Here is a 24,894-nt window from a genome sequence, read left to right as displayed (position 1 = left end):
AGTGTGTTACTGGCCGTGAACATGGTCATGGTGAATAAAGGAATTTGATGGCATCTTTAATTATGCAGATTCTAGATTTTATGGCCCAGGTATAGCACTTAGTGGGTGATGCAGGGAACAAGAATCAACCTACTGTGTAAAACTGTCAATTAATTTATTGGGTGTGGTAGATGTTATGCATTATTGACATGGTATATTTCTTATTCTAGGTTCTGTCCTTAGGGGCTGATGTTCTACCGGAGTATAAACTCCAAACACCTCGCATCAACAAGTTTACTATATTGCACTATAGTCCTTTTAAAGCTGTCTGGGACTGGCTTATTTTGTTGCTGGTAATATACACCGCCATATTCACCCCTTATTCTGCTGCCTTCCTTCTGAATGATAGTGAGGAACGGAAGAGAAGAGAGTGCGGATATTCTTGCAGCCCACTGAATGTTGTAGACTTAATTGTGGATATTATGTTTATCATTGACATTCTAATCAACTTCAGAACAACATATGTAAACCAGAATGAAGAAGTGGTAAGTGACCCAGCAAAAATAGCAATTCACTACTTCAAAGGCTGGTTCCTAATTGACATGGTTGCTGCAATACCTTTTGACCTGCTGATTTTTGGCTCTGGCTCTGAAGAGGTAAGCTTTAGTAAATGAGAAATCTTAAATCTGAAGTTTTGACTTTACTACAGTAATCTGTATATCCAAAAATGTGTTTACTAATCATTTAGTAAGCTTTTTAGTAGTTCCTTCTTTTAAACTAAAGATAAAATTAAATCATTCTTAGTAAAGTAGTTCAGAATATTGTCTGTGTCAAGGAACGTTGTCCTGTCAATGTATTTCATTCACAGGAGAAAAAGTTGAATAATTCAACTAATGTTTTTCAATTAATCCATATTTGGTATTACCACTACAAATAATGAAATAAATATAATGTATGAAGGATTTGTTCTAATGCTTTTATTTTAGGATTTCTGCTCCTTTGATTTGGTTAGACTAGCAGTCTAATGTGGCTAATGACTTTATTAACTCATTCTACAGATTGAATGAAGTGCTCAATATATGCATCTGAAAATTGCCCAAAGGTGCACGTAAGGCATACGTTGTATTCTGGTAGCCTGACCTAATTCTGCCTTCTTCCAAAGAATTTTTATTTAATTTAAGAAGATCTCAAGTTGTAACATATATTTTGATGAAAACTGAACTGATGGGTAGAGAGTTGTGTTTATTTCTTATTGTGATGTATAGAATACATGGAAAAAAACAACAGCAAACCCAGCAAAATATGACTGTCTCTTTTCAAAGAGCAGACATCCATTTCTTAAAGAAACAGTTTTGCACATTACTGATATAAGGGAGAAAAATGTTTATTGAGCATGTATACATTTCATTAACTGAGGAAAGTTAAACCACTGAATTAATCAGCAATCTTATCATGAAATTTGATTGCATTCCTCTATGTCATGATATAAATAAGTCATAAACTTTTTAATTTTTAAATTCATTTTTATTAAAACCATTTGAAACAATAAGTATTTTTATATCTGCCTCAGAAGTTTGAACTGAATTCTGAACATGCACTATCTATCCTCACAAGTGACATTTGAACCTACATATTTAAGAGTCAGTGCAAAACAACTAGTGCATACGTAGAAGTACATAGAGTCCTGTGAGATCTATAAGTCCTACAAAAAATCAGAAGTGCGATGAATATTAGTTGTGCTTTTCTTCATTTTCTCAAAATTTATAAAATGAGAAAGTTTTCTTGTACTTCTGAATAAAATTATCTAATTCAGCAGACATGGAAATTAAATAAAACAGTCCAATCAATAGTGATATTCCTACTGATTTAAACATGAGCATACACATTCGAGGTAAAATTACGCTCCAGAGTAATCTGGAGATACGTAGTGTAATAGCATGCAGTGGAAGTAAATTTTGTTAAATGAATGCAGTAAGAGGAAAAAGTAATTAAAAAAAAAAAACCAACAGAGAATGCATTAATAATTCTCTTACCAGTAGAGAACTTTTCTGTACATATGAGACTAAAATGCTCAGAGATTCAAGAGAAACTTTGTTCACCTTTTGCTTTTATTATGAGTGGTAGATCTCAGTCTTTCAGGATTTTTTTTCTGCAGTTTTGATGACATGCACACATAAAAGACAAATATTTTGACAGTACTTGGACCATATCATTCCCTTGCAAGAACAGTCTTCTGATCACTAAGCACTCATTGCGGCTGAAAATTATGTTCAGTGAAGAGAAATGTGGAACAACATCAATTACAGTGGGGACAAATTCCAAAACTCAGTGAAGGAGTGCTCATTGGATTTCACCCTGAGCATCATTCTCTACACCTCCCTTGCTACAGAAATCTTTAGCAATACAGTGCTAAATGCTGAAGTTTAAATGGACAGTTTTTAACATAAGATAAAATCAAAGGTTAATAGCAAATAAGAGCATTACTGCAAATCAGTACACAAACATCAAAACATGGAATCTGGGATATAAATTATTGGACCATGTAATGAGTTTTTCCATATTACATTGGTAAGTAATAAGTAATTGAACAGTTATCAGGAAAAAATTTGTTTACCTAACCAGTAATACAGACATTCATAATACAGACATTATGAACAGTTAATCATGCCATAATGAATTCTCTTTTATTCATTATATTGAACATGCCAGTCACTTTTGCTAAGCTGCTACGTACTATAGTTTTCCTTCCTATACTGCTAACTGTAACATTTCCACAGTAATCCCTTTTGAGAGTTTAGTGAGAGGAAGAAAATGTAAAACTGTTAGAATGAAGCCTTTTTCATTTAATAGATTTTTTTCAGTCATGAGAGTTATCTCTTTTATGAAAAAGCTATTTTTTGTTACCTGGAAGTTCTTCAGAAAAGATCCCCTATGAACAATTGTATTGAACTCTCTCTTTATTAAACAACATAAGCTCCTAAGAGAGCTCTGTGTGTGCTCACCCAGCTTTGAAACACCTTGATATCAAACTGAGTCTAGAAAGGGCAGAAGACAATAATTCAAATAGTACATGCAGCAGTATCTGAATGCTTCCATTTGAGTTATACTTTGTCAGCCATCGGAAAGCAACAGATTATGACAGTTTACTTTCCAATTTCTGAACTTAGGAACTAATATAATTTAAAATGATTTTTTTTCTGCTAAAAAAGACTCTTAAAATGATTATGGTTGGTAGTAAATGTTTGCCTTTCTGTGTATGTGTGCTTTAAATATTAATATGTCCAACACTAGGGAAGATTAAAAAAAAAAAAGGGTAAATAGACTTCTTGGTTTCTATTCTTTTGAAACTTTATTTTAATCATGGTGCTCATCAGAGAGATATGGCTCAGATTTTGAATAACTAATAGCTGCAGTGGCACAGCTCCTTAAACACACACACGGATAATGTCCATGTATAAGTGAAATGCTGCTAAATATTTCTATTTATTTTTAGGTATATAGATTCAAAATAAATGATTATAATATTAATCTATTTATAATTATATAATATATATAATATATATTTTTATAATAACTTATCTAGCTCCATTCTGCTGATTTCACCCTGAGTACTTGGAGTTTACTTGCATAGTATGTATCAGGTATACTCCAGAGCTCACGTGGATGCAGTATCTAAGCATAAGTTTGACATTGAGGATGCATACTATTAGCAAGTCTTAAGGATAATGTGAAAAATTGTTGACAGACTTGGGATTCACTGTCTACTTACATATATTTTTACAGTGCAGTGGAAGAAAATGTTGAATCTTACATAGTCGTCAGGATATGACTACATCAGTAATAAAATGGTTTCACCATTACACCACTAGAACAAATGCTAACTTTTCTAAAATTTATTCTTGTCACTGAGGAATTATAGTTAGTGATCTAACTTACAAAAAATTTTCCCTAATGGCAGCATTTGCACACTGAAGCTTAATTTAGGACTAGTTTTTGGAAGGATACACGGTTTCTCAGACTATTGAGGTCACAATCAATGAAATAGCCTTTATAATAGAAATTCTCCCTGATTTGTTACCCAGCTTTACTGTCCATTAACCTCTTGCTTATTTACTCAGAAACATAGACAGTTAAAAGTTGGTTTTACTTGTTAATATGTCCCAGCAGCCAAAAAAGTTTTCAGAGTTCATACTTGATAAGAAAATGTCTAGAAGAAAGGTTGTGGTGTCAAGAGATTATTTCTACTTCCTTTTTAAACAATCAGTGGATTTTAATTCAGCTGCCAGTTTCTTCGTTTTTGGCATCTCTCATTATTACACATAGCAGATCAAGAAGAATAATCAAAATGAAAGAGTACTCAGCATATAATGACAATGGTCAATATATCTTCATTTAAAATATACACTGCTTATTGTTTTCTTCACTGATAAAATTGATAGTTTAAACAAAATAAAATCAGGATTGCATTTGAAAGGTTTACTCTGCTGCTTACTTCCCAAACGTAATGAAATCTCTTCTGCTTTATTCATGCTATCTAATTGAGGGTAAATTTACTAACAAAAATAAATAAATCATTTTCTGTTTATATCTTTTATTTTTACAGACAACAACATTAATAGGTCTTCTGAAGACAGCTAGACTGCTGCGTTTGGTGAGGGTAGCACGGAAATTGGACAGATATTCAGAATACGGTGCTGCAGTTCTGATGCTTCTTATGTGCATATTTGCACTAATTGCACACTGGCTTGCTTGTATTTGGTATGCCATTGGAAATGTAGAAAGACCTTACTTGGCTCATAAGATTGGCTGGCTGGATTCTTTAGGAGAGCAATTAGGAAAACACTACAATAAGAGTGATGCAAGTTCTGGACCATCCATCAAGGACAAATACGTTACAGCACTTTATTTTACATTCAGCAGTCTGACAAGTGTAGGATTTGGAAATGTTTCTCCAAACACCAACTCAGAGAAGATCTTTTCCATCTGTGTCATGTTGATTGGCTGTAAGTACTTTTACCTTATTATTTTTGGATATTTTTCCCCTTGGTGTTTGAATAAATGACTTAAAATCTAAGCTAAATAAGATTATAATAATGCAGCTAGAAGGGCAATTTCATAAAGAAATAAGTGGTTTTATGTGAAAATGTGTTGTGACAACATAGTTTAAGGAATTTTGAGGAATCTTTCTTAGGTGATACTGGACCAAATTAAAATGGATATTAGACAAAACCTACAGTTTTTTAAGGTCTATGAGTATCTAAGTATTTTTAAATATTATTTCTACTAGAAATATACAAAACTTATTTGAGCATTTTAGTATGCTGACATGAGATTTTCAAAAATATGTAGTACATCCAGTGAAAAAGCGTATGCCCATATAACTTGCTTGTATCACTAGCTGAATCAGTGTAATAAGCAATGTAAGCAGTACAGGCTATCTATACTGAGCATTGTGTTTCTGATGTCCAGACAGCCAAATGGTCGGTTAATCTATTTTGTTGATTGAACTGAAGGTCTATGAAAGACAATAGCCAAATTGTACAAGTTCGCCTTTTTTCATGCAGTACTTCAGAAAAAGCATTGTCTGTTGATAGAGAATCTGCAGATTGATCTAAAGTGTACAGCAATTCTGCTGCAGTCTCCGTTTTAACTCCATGCTAGTTAATCTGTTCAACAATTTCATGCTTCTGTAGATTATATTACTTATAGGTAATGTGTATAATTGTGAGGCTTTCTAAAAATAACCACTTATACAGGCTGGGTTAGCAATAGGGATCAATATATTAACTTATGGACCAATATAGTAGTTTTTAGCAAAAAAAATTAATGTGTGCTAATTCTAAAACTTTCCACTTTAGCTTTGCTTCGTGTGTGTACAGCTTTCTTTCTCTGAATGATCCTGTTTCACAGAAGCTGAAAACTGTTTGTCACTGAAGTAACAACAGTCTACTCTTATATTTGCATCCACCAGGTGCAAGGATTTTTTGGGGGGTTTCATATAGATTGTTTTTGTTATATGGTACTATGATAGAAAGTTGCTCATTATGGCATAAGAAGCAATAGAAATTTGGTAAATTGTGAAAAAACAGCTGTAGGTCAGCCAAAGGATATCATGATGAAATTGAAGGAAGAATAAAGGAGTGGAAACAGGTGGTCATATGAACACCATAGAAGCAACTGCGCCTGCCCAAAGGGAAGACATTAGCATATATTAATGAGTTCATGGAAAAGGATTAATGAGTGTGACAGTGTATTGCACATATATATCTTAATGTTTAAATGTAGAACCTGAATTCTGAGAGCATGCACTTGATTTATGAAGTCACCCAGTACGTATTGTGAGAATGTAGGAATGTTGTTTTCTAACACCATTGGAGTTAGTTTTCTTTCCAGATTTAGGATGACAGATACTCAGGACTAGTATAGTTATATTTTTAAAAAATAAGCATACTTTTTAGAATGCTATTGCTTGATTTTTTTGGAGCTTATTTATAAGTGAATTGGATTTGTTCAGAACCCTTGTGTTTTTCACTGGAGTTTAATAGTTGGATATAAAGTTGCATATATATCACTGAATCTTTTTCCTTTACATATAAGAAGTAGTAGGCTCTTTTGAGGAGAAAAAAAAAAAAAAGATGAGTATCCTACCGGTGATATAATACTCTCTCTTTTGGCATTTTTATGAAATGTACTTAAATAAGAGGAAAAAAAAGTGTTTAGGGAAGGTAAGTGAAAAGCATGAAAACATCCTAATGCCTCTTTTGATATAAGAGAATTTTATTTATGTCAGGTCTGGTATTCAGATGCATCAGTAGCTTGAAGAATTAGAAGCAAAGCTTCAATTAATTATTAAAACTGAAATCCTTATTTTACACATCCAGAAAAACTCCAAATGTCTTTGTACAGTTTACTTGATTTCAGATTTATTTTTAAATGAGATTGGGTGCAACAGCACTTTCCAGCCTCAGTTATTTTAAATTGAGAACCCCTCAATATGAAACTGAGTCCTTTAGTCTAATTGGTTCAGGTAAAAGTTGCTCAAAATATGTAATCCAAACTGTTATCCAAGTGTTGTATGTCAGCATATTAGTGTCTGTAAGCAAATCCTGTATAGGGTAAAGAACTGAATTTCCAGTAGACTTTAGGAAACTATAGCCCATCGTTTTTCAGATAGCCATAGTTATATATTATTTGTTGATTTAAAACCTGAACTACAAATTTATGTATGGCTTTTTACCTCTGCCTTTTGTTCTTTGTACTTAATTGTAATTCCTAATTCTTAGCTCTTCTGGAGTGTGTAAAATTTGATGAACCTAACTTGCAAGTTCAGGGCTATAGATCTCTAAAGATAAATATTTCCAACTTGTTTACCATTCCATATTTAACCTTCTTCTGCAAAGCTGGTACGGATATAATCAAATAAATAAAAAGGTTCAAGTACATCAAATCCACATCTAGTCCCACCAGAGCTGTTCTATACAAAATGCACTATAAGAACTGTTGCATTACCTGCAAAACTCAATGACAGGACTTAAGCACATTTTGTTTCTTTTTAATCTAGCATTAATGTATGCGAGTATTTTTGGAAACGTATCTGCAATAATCCAAAGACTCTATTCGGGAACTGCGCGATATCACATGCAGATGTTGCGAGTAAAGGAGTTTATACGCTTCCATCAAATCCCTAATCCTCTACGGCAGCGACTTGAGGAATACTTCCAGCATGCATGGACATACACCAATGGCATTGACATGAATATGGTATGTTGTATTGTTTTTCAGGCATAGATCCTGAGGAATAGATTAATGAATGTGAATTTAGAAAATGATTGACAATCTTTAGTATTCATGAGTTTTATCACTATAAGTTTAAGACAGGAAATGTAAAGCAATTATTGAAATAAAAACTAAATCAAATTTGGCAGCAAAGTTGCCTAGACAACTGCAAGCTACAGAAGTCTGAACTCTCATGCATAGAAAAGCTTGAAAATTGCAGATGACAATGAGAAGCTTAAGACAAGAAATACCATGGGTGGGCTTGTTTCAGACAGAACTGTTCCAGAAATTTGTTCCTTGGTGATTTTCCACTTCCTGTATCAAAGAACACTTCCATTGGTATCTACAGAATGACTCTTGTATAAAGCCTGCAGGTACCAACTCTTTTTCAAAACCCTACCTATCATGTAATTTAGAACATGTAGACTGTTGGAGGATGGAAGAGAGGAGCAGGCAGATCAAGTGCTCTTTTCAGAGATAAATACTCTAACCATATGATAGTCCAAATAGTAGCTTGCTTGCATTCACAACCACCTAATTCTGTACAAAAACTCCACACAATACTACTGAATATTCATCAGTCCAGAGTATCAGTTCTAGGAACTGGCGAGGTAACAGTTCTTAAGGTCTGATTTTAGGTATTGTTTTAAAATAAAACAGAACTGTAAACAGTCTTCGTATAAAAAGATATGTGGCCAGCTAAAAAAAAAAACAAAAACATTTTTGTAACAAACAAAGTAAGCATCCATATTTCTGGCTTCTTTTCTGAAGACAGCTGCTGGTTTTTGTTTTGGTGGTTTTTTTTGTTTTTTTTTTTTGTTTGTTTGTTTGCTTTTAAAGTTGACTTACGTTTGAAGACACTGAGAGGACTGAGCATCTTAATGATCAATGAATCTGTGTCGCTAGAGGGATACTCTCCAGAGCAATTCGAAGTTATATATTAAACACTTTGCAGAGCTATGCAAAAAAGTTTGCAAGAGCAAAAAAAACTCTAAATTCTGATAACAAATTAACTAAAATTCAACTTTCAAAACTTTTACATAAAATCAAACAGCTTCCATGTGGCACCTATTGGTACTTTTGCGAGTAGGACTGTCAGTAATACACTCTTACTCTGTAAGTAGGAACAAGTCTCAATTAAAAGCTTTTATAAATTTGAATCAACCAGCCTGATGTTATGGTTACCATTAAGTAAAGCAGATCTTGAAAGTAAGACAACAGCTTAAATATATTAGGCTTCACCTTCTACTTCCACAAGTGTTCTCCCACAGAGGGATATTGTACTCAGTACAGTACAAGGATATTTGAATAAACCTCTGCTGGGGACTACTGCAATGGAAGGCAGTATCAGTAGCTTCATCCTACATGGCACTGAGTGGCCCTAATTCCCTCTGGTGGCAATGGAAGTGTGGGATACTCAGCACTCTGCAGGATAAGGCCCTTAATCTGTGGGTGGGTGCAGCCAAAGCCTAAAGTAGTTCACTGAATTATTTCTGAAGATATTACAAAATCATGTATACCTTAACTAATTCATTACCACTAATGGTTGTACAAAAAACACCTGTTTTACATGAAATAATTTCTTTTCATAATCCAGGAACTGGTGTATTGGAAATAATCTTGGACTTGTTATTAAGACAAAGTAGTAACTAAATGGATTTAACAGCTCATATTCTATAGTGTGATTGTGAGGCAGTATGGAGGCTTTGTCTTAAAAAAAAAAAAAAAAAAGAAGAAAAAATCAAGATTATCTTGTTTTGTTATATCTCTTATTCAGTTCACAATTCTTGAAGTTTTATGGTAATCAGTTAATTTTCTTAAAATGTGAGTTTGAATATGCTACACTTAGTGCAAGGATAATGTGAGAACTGTCTGATTTATATTGTACTTATGAAAGATTTATCTCTTTCCTGTCTGCTTCATACCTAAATACATGGAATAACACCACCCACTGGTAAGAGCAGGAGGTATTTATGTCGAATTTAATTCCAGTATAAAGTGTGGAGAATATCCATGTTATCTGTTGGGTTTAGAGCTTGTTCAGTGCTTTCTAATTTTAATTGTAATTTTTTTTTTGCATGATGAAGGGGTAGATAGCGAAGGAAAATAATCCAAGTAGAATCAGGTGTGGGGCAAAATGGCTATTAAAAATTACACCTTAAGAAATGCTAATCTAACCACATCTACTAATCACTGTTTTACCCCACAACTCAAATCATGCTTTTCTGCCCAAAAAAGGTCATGTGCATAGTGGTTTGCATTAGATAGCTGCTCTGTAGGAATGTCACTCTGACAGTTGTCATGCTGATCATTCTGCATTTTCCTTTGTGTGAATGCTCTTAGTTCCAACCATATATGCATGTTAGCACAAGCATCAATGAAGTTTTTTTGGCTATAAGCCATGTGCATATGAATGGACTTGCATGTGGTATTGAGAAATTAATTTTGCATGAAATATTTGCATTTACACACCAGAAAGCTAATACTGTCCTCAGACAAATGTGTTTGACTCCCGTTGATATTTACTGGGAGTTTTTTGCAAATATCTGAAGGCAGAATTTGATCCAGTCTTTTTCATTTCATTCCTGAAAACTGAATAAAATTAGAAAACGCAATCATCTTTCTACTTTGACGTATGAAATGCATGAATAATTTACATTATATATATGTACAGGCAATGTATACACATACATATATATACATAATACAAGAAAATGTTTCAAAAGATGCTTTTAATCATCATCAGTAATGCAATTAAAAAATCAGGAAATGCGGGGGAAAAAAAACCAAAACAATAAACTTTTAAACTCAGGAATAATACTTTTAAGACCAAATAAGCTTGCTTTCTTAAACAAAGTCTTATACTTTACAATGAATATGAGAAGATGATATTTTTGCTCATTTGAAATGGCTGAACTGAAAAGTAGCTTTAAAAATTTGCTGTTGAAATATCCTGAAAACATTTTTTATTTATACATTTGTTTCCCTCCACTTCATTTCTACATCTCTTTTATTATGTTTCATTGCATAATGTATTTTTACAAGAACAGTTCCACATAATTATGCATGGACTGGATAAACAGGATTTGGGATTTATTTTAATCTGGATAAAAATCTTGAGTCTATGGAATAAGCATAATTTAAATAACATCTCTGTGGTATACACTGACAAAGTTAAATTCCAAGAAAATTATTCACAGTGTATATATTCTTTCATGAAAGACCTCACCAATCCCAAAGATTTAAAGATACTGGTTTCATCTCTTTAGACTATCCTGTTCTGTTTTTCCTATACTTTCTTTGCCTTCTATTGCCCAATTCATTCCAGTGTTATCAGTCCAGCACTGATAATAGCATGCCTGTGATGCTTACTGTAGAAAGATAATATATTTAGTGTTTGAGATCCTTTTTTGAGTTATGCATGCAATTTTTACAAACTCCCCCTTTCTTTCCATGGATCTTCTGTGCATCAGAATAGCCTTATTGGTTTATTTTACCTCTACAAAAAGAGTTCAAAGAAGTGAATAATTGGGACAAGTACAGAAAGTGTTTAGCCAAATGTAAGTTAATTAAAATTTTGAATGCCAAACAACTACATATTTATCTTGGGCTTTGGTGCTATGAAAGGAGAGAGTAAGTCAGCGTTTTTTAGATCTAAATTTATGGAACCTTCTCTGGAAAGCATTGAGGCAGTTTGTTTTACACTTACAATTAGCCTTGCCTTCAGCAAACACACAAGTACAGTAGAGTACAAAACTATTTTGAAAGTTCACAACCAGCAATGCTAGTATCAAAGACAGGTTTGTAATTCTGTTGGTAAAGCTTCTTTTGTATGAAATTGGATATTGGGCACTGGATGACACTGCTACACTTGTTGCTTGTGCTTTTCCTCTGGTGATCACTTTTTCTAACCAAAACAAGTCTACCAATACAACTACTGCCAGCAGTATGTTTCAAACAAAGATATAGAGTAGATTAAAATTTCTAAAACAGCAAGAAATTCCTTACAATTAGAATTTTTTTTAGGAAAAAAAAACCAACAACAGTGGTAATTGGTTACACAGAATATGTAATCATGGTGAAAAGTGGTACTATTATTTGCCTACTTGTCACGATCATAAGATATATAAGCCTATCAAAAGAAAGTACCTCTGTTACAGCTGTAAAACTGTTCTTTCATTTTCTATTGCAAGACTACTTGAAATAAAAAAACAAACAACATAAACAAATGCCTACATTTAATCTAGTTTGGGGAAGAACACTTCATACTTCATTGACAAAAATGTCAATCTTTTCAGATTCTCACTGGATAGTATTTCATGGCCTAAGGTCTCAAACAAGAATTAAAATTTTCCAACTATAGTTATGTCTTTGGAAATTAGTCTGATCAACTTCCTTCCATCTTACGCAGACCTTAGATTTTTCAGTTGATGAAAGGGTCAGCTATTGAAGAAGCTGAAATCACTTTCTGTCCTATTCACTCAGCCGTGTAACTTCTCAGAGATCACCTTTCAGATCTATTCTGAAATTTTGATAAGATTGCAATGAATCATTCTTCATCTATAACTCCAGTAATTTCTACATAAAATTGTCAAACAGATCGGTTTTGTGTCAATAACTGAAAGCAGAAGGTCCTAGTTTCTTGGTAAGGTGGTCAAATGTCAAACCTCATTGAAAGGTAAATTAGTTTATCATTGCAACTGTTTCTCTTCTCTCTCAGTTGTTATAAGGACCTTCTTCACATCCCATTTAAAAAAATCTAACTGCAACATTTTCCATTTCAGAGGAGAAAATTCAGAAATGGTTCTTACTCCATGTGGGAGACCTTATTTATTCTCTTCTAAATGGTGAAAGCCTTTGGAAGTATTTCAGCCCTCTGCGTATAGAAATTTCAATAATCAGCTATCACATAAATAGTAAATTCTAAATTCTTTCTAGAAACACTGCTAGGCTGAATTACAGAAAAGTTTAACCTAGATGGAGTTGTTATTAAAAATCTTAAAGTCCAGCCTCTGTGACAGGATTAAATTCTGCACTACTCATAATTCTGTTTATTCCAGATTAAATTGCCAACTGAACTTGAGATCGTACCTTTATCTTTCCCTCCATCTGCTGGATACTTGCCCACTCATAAACAAATCTGGCTTTGATTCTAGGACAAGAAAAACTTAGCTAAAATGAATTTCAACAGGCACTAAACAGACCCACAACAACTCTTTTTCTTTCTTGCTCTCTTCACCTGCTACCTGGCATTTAATGTTTGATCCCACCTAGATCTCTCCAGAGAAAAAGGATGGCACCAGAAGACAATATGCAGAATTCAGGGAATGTCTTTGACTATTGGACTAATATCTCCTATAATAGGAAAGACTGAGGCAGCTGGCACTGTTCAGCCTAGAGAAGAGAAAGCTCAGGAGAGACTTGTTTGTGTAAATACCTGATGGGAGGATGAAAAGAAAATGGAGTCAGTCTCCTTTCAGTGGTGCAAGGTCAAGAGGCACTGGGCACAAAGTAGGACACAAGAAGTTTAATCTGAGCATCAGGAGCAATTTTTTTTTTTTTGAGGGTGACAGAGCACCAGCAAGCTGCTCCAAAAGGTGTTTTGGAGTCTCCCTCTTTCTGTATATGCAGAAGTTGTCCTGGGTAACGTACCATAGATAGCTCTGCTTAAGTGGGCAGGTTGGACTACCTAGTCTCCAGAAGTTTATTCCAAAATGAAACATTCATTAATTCTGTTGTTGTATACTTAAATACCTTATAATTTTTTATTCAAATACTTTATAAATTTTGGATTTATCATTGAGAATATTGCTACTTTAGGGGCAATTCCTAGCTTTATCATTTTCAAAATTTTAAATTCCTATTTTTTTAATCACCTACCTGCATTCACATGATTTCAAGATTTTTCTATCTTTTCATTTTTAGAAAGGTATCTTGTTTTTTCTTGTCACCTTGGATTATGACTTGAGTATATTTAAACACTCACAAAACACAGCAAATAAAATCTTGAAATATTGTATTTAGATTTTTATCATTTTTAATATAATATCGCAATTTATGCTTCAATGATTTTTTAATATTTACAGTTGTCAGTATGTATACACATATTATATTGGTGATATTTTGGTGTTTAATGATGAGTGTTGTAACTAATACTCTGATTTGCTTCTGCTTTAATGCTGTCTGAATATTTAATACAGGACAGATGTCAACTTCCGTTTCAAAACTGAGTAGAGAAAAACTTTTTGTCAATAATTTTTATCTTTTACCCAAGCATAACAAAAGTATAATTGCCCCCAACATTTGTTAGTTGTCTGAGTTTAGGACGTATAGTTGTCTCCAGTTCTGTTGTCACAAAAATGTCGGATACAGGTATGAGTAACATTTAACTGTTATCTTGGAAAAGAGTAGCTGATGCAGCTGGATTCCCTCTCCACTTTTAAAAGACCGCATTCCTCAAGGCAATATGAATGGCATCCCTATTATATGCACTACATTTCAACCCCAAATTCCATATAAAATGTTTTATTTCTCTCTCAATTACACTTTCCTCCTTCTCAAGCATGCCAAATAGATAAACCAGTGTTATTTGACATGGAATAAGTTTCATTCCACACAGGAAGAGATTTGTGAACTTGATAACTATCAAGAAGAAACAACTGGAGCCTGGGGTCATAGCATCACAATCACTTTTTCCTCTTTTTCTTTCTCCTCTCCTCCCTTTTTTGGGGGATAGGGTTGAGGATGTTTCGCTACTTTGTTAAGCTTCTTCTTTAGAAGATCTGAATATATTCAGTTATGCATTAATTCTAATCATGACAATCTAATATTTTCCTCACCAGGGCACGATGGAATTAAGGAGATACTGTGTGTAACAGTAGAAACATGGCAGGAAAGAATGGAGCAATTAGAGCATAATCTTGTATAATTTTCTATTCAAATAATTTATGAACTTTGAATTTATCATTGAGAGTAATGCTACTTAAAGAGAAATTCCTAGCTTTACAATTTTCAAAATTTGAAACTCCTATTTTTGTATCACCTAGTCCTGCATTTATATGATTTCAAGACTTTTCTGATTTTTATTTTTTAGAAAAGTGTTTTTTAACCTTTTCTTGTTGTGCTGGAGTATGACAAGAGTGCTTAGAAAACTCAGAACGCTCACAACAAATAAAATACTGGCAATAATGTGTTTAGATTTTTATCATTTTTAAGATAATCTCATACTTCTGAAGAATGTATTTTCTAATATTTAGAATTGCCTTTATGTATAAATGTAATATATTGATGTTGATTCCTGCTATGTAAGAACATGATTTTCAATTGAATTACTCCTCTAACAAAGATATTGGTGAGAATCATATAATTCCCTCTTAGCACCAGCCAAAAATTGGTGAATAAGAAATATTTTGTCAAAATTAATAAAATTTGAATATTGGAGATGTACGTGGAGCCTGTATGACAAGATGTTGCACAAATAGCACAGTGTAAGATTTAGTTTGGAAACATCTTATTCTATATTGTAGCATCTACTGGACTTGGATTAAATACCTCTCTGCATACAATGTGAGCAATATGGTAAGCTCCTTTTGGAATGTAGGATATTGAAATGTTTTAAATTTATCTTCCAATCAGCTTCTTTCTTGTATTTCCAAAGTTGTGTTAGTAATCTCCAAAAATCCATTGAAAATCAGTGTAATTTTGCACCTCTCTACCTTCCAGGTTGTGATATTAAAAAGTAAATGTGATTCTTCTCTGATGTTAAAAAAAATTTTTTTAGAGTGTAAGCTCCATGGGGCAGGGACAGTTTCATCATATTTACTTGAACAGAGGCTATTATTTTTCAGTGTTACTGGTATATTAGGCACTATTAATTAATATGCAATGATTTTAGAATAGTTTCATACTAAGTATAAATTAATTATCAAAATAATTGTTTCTTTAAAGATATTCCCAAAGTATCTTCAGAAATATAAATCAGCACACATGGTCTGCACAGGTTTTGCTTAATGGTAAAGTACAGCCACTTGATAAATGAAATAAATAGAAGCTGATGTGAAAAAAATGAATACAGATTATCCTGTGCTGTACTCCTGAGTTCCTTACAATTGAAATACTTTTTCCTGTAAGTATCTCTGAATCAAAAATACATTTCTTATTTTGCATTCTTTATGAATAGAGCTTTTCCGCGTTATATTCAGAAAGGGCTATAACAAAAGAACTCAGTAATTCAAAATGGGTTTTTTACTCACAACTTGAGAACAATTTCAAAACGTACACCTGCAACTTTTTCCCAATTGTCTCGCTGGCCAGACAAATTTGGTTATCAGTTTCTCAGTATTATTCAGAAAAAAAATTGCTACAATCCACAATATTTTTATTTCAATAAGAATGCATTAAAATAAACATTAATTGCAAACTAATTACATTTCTAATTGTGTAAGAGACAGAGAAAACGGAGTGGTGACATAAAAGCTTTTCATGTATCATGTTTTCTTTTGCTTATTGTTGTTGAATGCTGGCTTTTTTTGAGGATGTGTGAATTTCATGTGATAATGCCCTTTGAGTCATAAGAGTTTTGTATATATGTGTCTTATAACATTCTGTTTATTATTTCATAGCATTTATTTCCATTAGCAATCAGAATCATTTCAATTTCAGTTGAAGGTACTAATATTCTTTTATAAATCATAGCTTGGCTTGTGCGGATAAAAGTCTCATATCAGAAATGTGCTTGTCTTCTCTATTAGCAAGGCATATGAGTTGTGAATATACTTATGAAAGAGGAATGAGTGCACAGACCTTTATTGTGCTGAAGTAAGAATGACTGTAGCAGTAAACTAATGCATTTTGTATATATATTTTTTCTGTGCAGGAATATTTACATGTTTGTAGAAAATAGTGTACCGGATAAGCAGGAATGAATTAATAGACTGCTCTAATAGCAAAAAGACACATGCTATTCTCATTATTCAAAAGAAGCCTCAGTTCCTGTCTTGTCCTTAGAAATATGCAACAGATATTCCTGTACAGATGCACTTCCAGGGAAAGTAATTTTCATCATATAGATAACAGGATTTAAATCACAGAAAGAGTGGTATTTAATAATGTTTCAGCCCCATTTCTGAACACAGAACACAGAGGCATAAGGGGGACAGTACTTCCATAGAAATTACTGCAGAAATGTCCATTGAATCTAAAAGAAGGAGAGGTGAGATAATTCTAAACAAATTAGGAAAGATCTGACATAATGACCACATTGTAAATCGCTTGCTTTTCTTCCTGTAAACAAAATTATCATGTTACCATGGTTCCCAAGAGGAAGTCTGTGGATCTACTTCAGGCAAATTCCCATTGTTATGATTAAGAGATGAACAAGGGCCATAGCAATTACCCTTGTCACTTGTAGAAGTAATAATCTGCCTATGTAAATCTGCACAACATCATCTCAATTACGTATGCTATTTTTTTCTGGTAAAAATCTGTGTCACACACTTACAAACAATATATTTAACATGAAAATCCCATCAGAATTCCCTATATAAAAATTGCCCCATATCTCACTCATTTAGCTCTCATTTTGCAAATGTCAGTTACTTTAGCAGAAGATTCCTCTTATATTAAATGTGCAGGATTTTATAAATTATAAAAAGGAATTTTATATATATATATATATATATATAGCCTGAACAGGTGAAATACAGTCAAGATTCTTCTTTTACCTGTCTTATTTGTTATTTTACTGCAGAATATTTATTCATACACCTTTATTCCATTTAGGTAATGAAATAAATCTTAATTCATTTTGTAGCCACCACTTTCTGAACTCTATTAATATTCATACTGTATAGGTTTTGAAATATAGATTAAACTACACATTTGTGGTTGTATATTGAATTGTAATATTCTGACAGCCCTTCAGAGCCACCTCTATTTGTATGTCACTTCTTTCCTTCTTGTCCAGGAAGAAAATAAGAAATGTAATATACCTTATTTTCATAGCATTGATATGAAATCCTTATGCTTGTCTTACCAGGTCCTGAAGGGTTTTCCAGAATGCTTACAAGCTGACATTTGCCTGCACCTCAATCAAAATTTGCTTCAGAACTGCAAAGCTTTCCGGGGGGCCAGTAAAGGCTGTCTTCGAGCTTTGGCTATGAAATTTAAGACAACACATGCTCCTCCTGGAGACACTTTAGTGCACTGTGGAGATGTTCTCACTGCTCTTTACTTCGTGTCAAGAGGCTCCATTGAAATTCTTAAGAGTGACATTGTTGTAGCCATTCTTGGTAAGTAAATTACTACAATGCTACAATTACTACAATGCATGTTAAGGGTCATAAAAGAAGTATTTGTTGTTTGGGGATAGGAAATCTGAATGTTTAGTTGCTGTCATATAAACTCAAACAGAGAAATAATTTAAGGAGCAAATTCTACATTATTCCAATAATTCATGTGCAACAGAGAGCCCTGGTCCACTATAAGAGCAAGAGTGAGTCACATTTAACCCCGGGTAAATGGTGAGATGCAAGCACGTCAGATTACTCCACTACTGATGATGCTGCATCAATCAAAACCATCTGATGTCCTTTCTTTGAGCAGCATGGATACTGACAGAAAAGTGTGGGTAGCTTAAAGGAAAATGTAACAGATTAATCTGATCTAGATTGATACCTAAATTTAATAACATCGCTATTTCTCTTATACTTCTAAACAGCATATTCTTGTTTATATAATATGGGGAGTAATTTGTTTTTTTACCAATGAAGTATGGCTCAGAGCAACGTTCAGTCCTGCTGGAAGGCTGCCTGCAGCTGGTGATGGATCTTATGTGGTACCAATGAAAGTTTATCAGCTATAGCAATTAAAAAAAAAAAAAAAGAAATATAACTAAACATCTATAATAACTAAAAATAACCTAAATAAAACTATACATTCTTCTTCCGTTTAGTGTCAGGTAATTAGTGCAAGTGACAATTGAACAGCTGAAGCACAATGTGGATTGGTAGCAATGTGTCATTAATTCACTTGTGACTGATTATTCTGCTAGTACTTAGAAATACAAAAGTATGCCTGCAGCAATCCTTCCCTACATTTAGATAAAGCTATCAAGATAATTTTCTTATCTCATGCTGTTGCATCTCATCAGATGGGCCAGATTAAGGCAGGAGCATGCAAGGGTTCATGCAAGAACAACACTGTGAGTTGTCTACTTTTTTGTATGAATGTCTTCCTCTGATTACAAACAGTGTGGTTCAGTGAGGATTTCCTCTCTTACATCAAATACATGTAAATTTCTATAGCACTCAACAAGTTTATGAAGTCATTTTCTTCCTGGATAAAATATGCAAACTGGTTGTGTTTTGTGTGTTATACACATCAGATATTTGTGCACCTCTCACACTGCAGCAGAGCCCCAGGTAATTGTAATTGCAGAGTAATGCCACTGCATATCTTCCAGCCAGTAATGATACAAATGAATCACAATATTTAACACAAATGTAACAAAGATTATCTGTTCTTAACTAAATATTTTTCAGAAAAAAAAAAAAAAAACCGTAAGGAGAAAACAGACAACAAACCTCTCTGTTCTTTGTTTTCTAGCACTGGAAAACTTCACAGGTGGTTTCCACTCTGAACAAGTTTTGTTTATAAACATAAAAACGTAAACATAAAAAAATCCAAAAAATGATGGGTGTGTCGACCTGTTTTCCTCAGCTCATCATCACTATCTAAAGCTGGGTCTATCACAGTCTAAGTTGGGTCTGATAAATGCTAGCCTGAGAGCAGTACTTCTGTGCCTGATTCTTAGAAAAAATGATGGCTGTGGATCTCACAGAATCTGCTGACTGTTTTAGTGCTGCAAAAAAGATACTAAAGAACTGCCATCATATCAATGTTGTCATATTACAGAGAAGGTATTATATGCCTTGTAGAGGTACCTCTACATTTGTAGATATTAAGACCAGCAGGACTATTCAATTATGTCAGCTAATCTGTTGTATCAAAGACTTCTATTACATTTCATACTTTTAACTATCTGTTGTGTCTAATTAGTTGTGTTTGATGAAAGCATAATGTTGAGAAAAGTGATGAATTTTGATCTGAAAACAAAATAAGATAAAGTAATCGCTGTTCATCACAGTTTCTTTCCAGTGATTCGTTTTTATTATTAAAAATGCATGCTTTATTTCCAATATGAAATTTTCATACTTCAGTTTTTTTGCATCAGTTCTTGCTTTGCATTCCTCATTATATGCTAGAGGCATTTCATACTGAGTAATTTTCCTCTCCTTAAGCATGTGAGCAACATTATCAAGTTACATCCTTAATTTTCCTCTCAATAAGCTGAACGGGCCATGCTCATCATAACTCAGCCCATGAATTAGTTTTTGCATGTCTTAGCTACTTGCTCACTCATTTATCAGCTTCTTTTTTTAAGAAATGGAAAAAACAGAACTATTTGCAGTAACTTAAAAAGTATGAATGCAAAGAGGCAAAATCACCCATGTCATCTGTTTTCAGTTGCTATGACCACTATTCTTTGCAACAAGTGTTTTCCCAGATATACTCCCCAGCTCTATTTTACAGATATGCTGTGCATTCCTTTGTTTAAAGAGTATTTTGTACTGGTCCGTGGCTGCTCTGCTTTTATGACAATTGGCTTCTGATACAGCTAATAAGCAATTAAATAGAGGTGACAATTGTAGCAAATAGTGTGAATGTGTCAACATTGATGAAAAGAGTTGTAATAATATCAAAATAGAAGAAGCTGTGCTTAAAGAGCTTCTTCAGAATAGCTTCTACATCTTGGAAGTTTAACATTCCCTCCAAAAATTGTAAAACCTAGTAATTTCCTACCAAAATATATATCAAGTAAGGTTTGTTTCTTTGTGCAATTTCAACAAAATGAGTTTCTAGGGTAGAAAGGCCCTGGATTCTACTGAAAGTCAGAAATTACACCTTTGTTATTGTAAGGATATAATTTAAATCCAATAAATGTTTTTTTCTGAGAAAGGAAAAGGAAACTGCTTTTAGTTACACTGTTTTGACAGAACTGAAGAAAAACTGATGAAACTAGATTTTTCTTTCACTTCTCCAAGTATGTGACTATGTAATTGTATTGATTTTAATTTACTATTTAATAACAGTGCTTTTGATTTACATCAGCATATGTGCAATGGAAATCAGATTGTAATGCTTCATGCAAAATCAAGTATTCTACACAAATATCAAACACAAATACGTGATTGAATTTAATGGCTTATTCAAGTTTGGAACAATAATCTCCATCTAATTTTCTTTCTGCAGGAAAAAATGATATTTTTGGAGAGATGGTACATCTTTATGCAAAACCAGGAAAGTCAAATGCAGATGTGAGAGCTTTGACATACTGTGACTTGCATAAGATCCAGCGAGAAGATCTACTAGAAGTTTTGGATATGTATCCTGAATTTTCTGATCTTTTCCTCACAAATCTAGAACTGACATTTAATCTGAGAGATGAAACTGCAAAGGTACATATAAAAAGTTATGTATTTTTTTCCTTAGCATTGGGCAAAATCTAATCCACAGTAACAAAACTTGAAGAGAGCAGCTGAAATGCCAAGGTTAGCAAAATTAAAAGCTAAAAGCCTGAGGCCAAATCTTATTTTGAAAAAACCACACTCACCTGATTACTTCTCGTGGAGTCAATTAAACTCAGCAGAAGTGAATGAAATTATCCAGATAATTTTAATCTAACAGGATTTTGTTCTATATTTAAATAGTATTAAAATTTTAGTGGGGAGGGTTTGGAATGTTTTGTTAAACCATAGAAAATATGTTTTTCCACCAAGCAGGGCCATAGCCTGGGTCATTACAAGGGGAACGTTAGACACTAAATATAAATGTATGACCATGAAAAAAAAAAATAAACCAGATTTTCCAAAGTCATTCTCTGTCTAACACTACAGAACATTCAAGTGCCTTTCAAACATGAACTGTTAATTCTCTTGTCTTGGAGTGCACCTTACTCCTAGGAGACAAAAAGCATAGAAGAGACTTTTCAAATGTCATTAATTCTTCAGATGTGCAGGGATTTATTTCTCTTTTTTCCTACAGTGACTCTTCTATGGGGTCTCCTTTGCCCAGAATGCATCTTCCAGCGTGCAGGAAAAGTAGAAAAATCCTTAGTGTTTCCTTATCTCAGGCTGAAGAAGTCAATCTGAACTGGGAAAAACAAGGGAAAGTTAGACCAGAAGGGAAGAGGGGAAGGACTTCTTGGGCTCTAGAAAGTGTTCCCTAGAAATTTGTATGGTACACTAAGCACTGACCACCAAACATGAGTTACACTGCCCAACAAATGGCAAGTTTGCATTTCATTCTTTCTGAGCTTCTATCAGTTTGTGGGTTTTTTATCATACTTTTAAGGAAAAAGAGAATGAATGAGAAGAGGGTAACAGAATTTGACCTCAAAGACATTCCAAGAAACAGACAGAACTCTTTTTAAGTTTTGGATGGTAAATAACAGAAATGGCTTTGCTAATCACCTGTTGATCATTACCTTAAAAAGATTAAATAAAAATAGCTTCTGATTAGAAATGCCATTTTCTTCTTTTGTTGAGTCTTTTCTTCCATAAAGGATTGTTATTTAAATCTGAAAAAAAGACCAATTCTATTCTTTATTTTAAAATGTATTTCATTATGTTTATTGGAAAGATCATCATTATTAATTATATGGGAAATACAACACAATTTATAGTCCAGTGATAAATTTAACTTAAAACCGTAAGTTCACATATTTGAAAGACTCCTTGAAGATAAATTTAGATTAATGATTGTGGTTTCCTTAGCAAATTTTTCCTTGCAGTTATAATACTATCAATATTTTATCATTATTTTTCTAGATCTGAGAAAACGGAAACAAATCACATTGTTAGAAGACAAAGAAAGCTCTTGCTACTCAGATCCCTTTAGAAATTTTTCAATTGATAATTCTTACTGCTGTGCCAGCTACTAAGAAAAAAATCAATAGACATCACAGACAGGAAAGAACAAGCTTGCCCATGCCTCTGAGCCTGCATTTTCTCCAGCAATTCTACTTGCATTCCACTGACTGTCACAATCCAGAAAATGATTTCCAAAAAAAGTGATGAGCACAATCTGATATACAAAACATCACTCAGATGCAGATTTGGTATCTGAATAATATATGCTTCTGTCTTAACTTCTGCTCCTGCCCTCAAAATTATGTAAAGTGCCTTTTTCCTCCTGCAGTTATTCTACTAGAAACCCATCTCTTAGACCCCTTACTGATCAGGTTTACTGCATGTAGAGAAAGATATAAGCATTTACCATGTTTCCCTCTGCCCTTATCCCACATGTGTTTTCTTGAGTGGTACAGGAAACCTCACTGCCACAGGGTAGGGAAGTACGCTGATGTCAGTGCCTTGCGTGTGTACACAAAGAGCGTAACTTGCGCTTTATTGGCTTATCCATAAATTTCCCTCTTATAAGTAGAAAGAAGAGTTAAATACATCCTGAATTCCTAAAGGCAACAAAAAGCACATATATTAATGTTTACAGAGAAAGACAGCATTATATTAAGCTATGGAAGTAAATATCTTAATGAACTGCATAAAGTTAAAAATAATGAGGAGTATACTGCCTGGTGCTTTTCAATCTTATATTTGTTGTTTTAAAATGAAACTTTATAATTAGTACCATACAATTAAATATAAATCTAACTACAATCAGCTACCACCTTACTCCTTGCAATAGTATGTATACATTTTCTGTTAAAGTGATTTGTTGGGTGTGGTTTTTGAGTTGTTTTTTGGATTTATTTTCTCTAAACTTATTTAAAGCACATCTGTAGTAGTTCAGAAAACTGATAATACAGGTGAATTTATTTATCAGGATACTTTTTCACATCATGTAGCAACATTGCCAGTTTTGCTCAATGTCAATATGAACTTTGTAACATTAGCATTGACCAATACTATTAGATGGGGATGATGTAGACTGACTTGTGTAATATTGCCTTTCTTAAAGCTTGAACATGATTGAGTCAATCAACTATTGAAAACCTGCTCTCTTTATGTGGGACTAATCTGTCATTGTTTCATCTTTCATTAATCAAGTCTGACATCGTAATAAGATCACAAACTACTAATGATACAAATGGAGATAACTGCAAACTACGAAGACGGAAATTGTCCTTTCAAAGTGAAATAGAAAAAGGTAATTAACTTCATTTTTTACATTAGACAGTGCTGCTTCATTATTCATTAGTATTTCACTTGGTAATTCTGGGTACATTAGGGTCCTATGTTGGTTGTTACTGTAGCAGGTCTTGAGAATCCATCTGAGTGGTAAAAACATTCTGTGCATTGTCCCCTACATGGTTTTATATATCTAGAGGATATCAGTGTCACCTTTCCATGACCTCTCATCCATCAGTGCAGAGCTATTCAAACATTAATCTACCCCACTATTCTTCAAATAAACGCTATCCTTCAGAAAAACATGTATATGTGTGTATATATATATATATATGTATATATGTGTGTATATATATATATATATAATATTTGTACAGGTACATATATATATATATATGTACCTGTACAAATACCTACATGTTATCTCCAGGCCATTATCCGTTTTCTGAGACATCATGTTTTAAAATGTTTGGCGAAACTAGTCTACTATATTATTTACCAGCAGCGTTGATTTTATTTCCTCAGGAAAGTACTTTGCTGAACTTTAAGTTAAGTGGTGTTTCTACCTGGTGGTTCTACAGTAGATTCCTATAGTCAGGTTTTAATTCATTTGGGAATGTGTAAATGGTTGTACTGGAAAGAGTTCAGATTTCTGTGTTTGCATTCACCTTAGAGACTTTTGTGATTAATCCTTATGAAGGAAAATTCAGTGAAATACTAAACCCAGTCAGAATATTCAGTACTCCAAAATACCTGTAGCTGTGGTCAGACAGCAATAATAATGAAGAAAGCTAAATTTATACAAGATTCAGAAAAGGAAAACACAATTCCTTGGATAATTTTATAGGTCCAATGATTTGGACAAATTAATGTTTATACTATGCCACTTTTTCCTACTCCGCAGTTAAATCCCAATCCTAAATATAGCACAAAA

The 24,894-nt window shown here is 33.3% G+C and overlaps 1 protein-coding gene across 4 annotated transcripts in view; it reads left to right on the top strand.

Annotated features, from left to right (window-relative positions):
- The window catches only part of KCNH7 (potassium voltage-gated channel subfamily H member 7), a 211,390-nt gene that overhangs the window by 167,720 nt on the left and 18,776 nt on the right, over positions 1-24,894 (top strand). For 3 of the 4 annotated variants that reach the window (XM_048954018.1, XM_048954017.1, XM_048954016.1), the window contains 6 exons: positions 210-635; positions 4,583-4,982; positions 7,541-7,740; positions 17,792-18,044; positions 21,067-21,272; positions 23,880-23,979. In XM_048954018.1, the coding sequence (XP_048809975.1) occupies positions 210-635; positions 4,583-4,982; positions 7,541-7,740; positions 17,792-18,044; positions 21,067-21,272; positions 23,880-23,979 (1,585 nt within the window). The remainder of the gene's footprint in view (positions 1-209; positions 636-4,582; positions 4,983-7,540; positions 7,741-17,791; positions 18,045-21,066; positions 21,273-23,879; positions 23,980-24,894) is intronic. The other variant, XM_048954019.1, reaches the window with a different exon arrangement.

This window comes from Lagopus muta, chromosome 8 (assembly GCF_023343835.1).
Source record: "Lagopus muta isolate bLagMut1 chromosome 8, bLagMut1 primary, whole genome shotgun sequence".
Taxonomy (NCBI): domain Eukaryota; kingdom Metazoa; phylum Chordata; class Aves; order Galliformes; family Phasianidae; genus Lagopus; species Lagopus muta.
This window is presented reverse-complemented; position numbering and strand designations above follow the sequence as displayed.